This window comes from Cenococcum geophilum (assembly GCF_001692895.1).
Source record: "Cenococcum geophilum 1.58 unplaced genomic scaffold K441scaffold_4, whole genome shotgun sequence".
Classification (NCBI taxonomy): Eukaryota; Fungi; Ascomycota; class Dothideomycetes; order Gloniales; family Gloniaceae; genus Cenococcum; species Cenococcum geophilum.
The window spans coordinates 5,327,931-5,329,146 of NW_027137562.1; the positions used below are offsets into that span (position 1 = coordinate 5,327,931).

The 1,216-nt window shown below is 31.7% G+C and overlaps 1 protein-coding gene across 1 annotated transcript; it reads left to right on the forward strand.

Moving 5' to 3' along the window:
* Window positions 1–379: 379 nt before the first annotated feature.
* On the forward strand, window positions 380–544 carry K441DRAFT_538783 (uncharacterized protein; the record flags this gene model as incomplete). The annotated part of the gene is made up of 1 exon (XM_067642536.1): window positions 380–544. A coding segment is annotated over one exon (165 nt), but the record flags the coding sequence as incomplete, so codon positions are not given.
* Between the last annotated feature and the right edge of the window lie 672 nt (window positions 545–1,216).

A 1,216-nucleotide genomic window follows, 5' to 3' on the forward strand; every position in this document is an offset into this window, starting at 1 on the left:
TGTTAATATAATTGCCGATTACTATAATATACTATAGCTAAAAGAGCTTGCAAATATAAAAATCTAATACATTTTAGGAACCAGCTGGTCTATAGATAGATTCCCTAATATTATTAAGGATGTCTTTAGCCTAATAGGCGACTTAGTATTATATAATATAATTACCTTAACAGCGGCCGAGTATATTAAAGAGCTTATTAAACTTAAGGACTTTATAGAACTGGACGTTATAAGCGATTTCGCCATCAGCATTATATAAATAGCGATTACCATATCTAAGGATATGGAGGAAAATTTTATATAGAAACTTTAAGCTGTTTAATCTTAGCTATAATAAACGGAATCACTACTTTAATCTGCTGAGGTAAGGTACGCCGCGGCTAAGCGCAAAAGTGAAAATATTAATAACTATCTTTATACCCTCTGCACGATCAGGGCCTGTTATAATATTAATTGCAGCGCCGAGTTTATATATTATATTAAGGACAGTAGTTACCTATCTAACCCTAATCACCCTTATATACTTCGTTGCAAAAAGTACTAGTAAAGATATATAGCTTAGGAGATTAGCTTAGGTAGGAAGTCATTATATAATACTTCTCTTTCTCTATTTAGGTTAATCTAAGAAATTCAAATATATATCTCGTTTATAGTCGGTCTATTAGATATTATATAGTAACTATATTATCCATCCCCTATTAGCTACCCCTTTCCTTACTTTACCTTACCCTTTACCTCTTACCCTTTACCTAACCCTTTATCTTATCCTTTATCTTACCCTTACCTTACCCTTATCTTACCTATTACCTTTTGCCCCCCTAGACGAATTATAAAATCCTAGTTATTATATCTATTCTACTAAATACTAAAATAGGATTGGATAATAATAGACTAAGATAAAATAAAAAGTGGCAAAAAATAATAAGATTAGTGTAATAACTAGAAAAAGATCCTATATATACTAAGCGTATAGTTTTAAAGATGTATTTTATACCTAAGAGTTACTTTATAAACGTTATATTTAATCTTACCCTACTTTAGGAGTATTACAGAACCCTACCGCAGGGGCCTCTATAGGAGAGCCCCGTGCTTTTACATACACCTCATATATAGTGTCACAGTACGTATAGACTGTTAAGGTACGATATACGAGGTGACTGTATATTATTAACAAACGATATCGTGTAAGGATCTATATAGGAGGTAAGGTAGTATA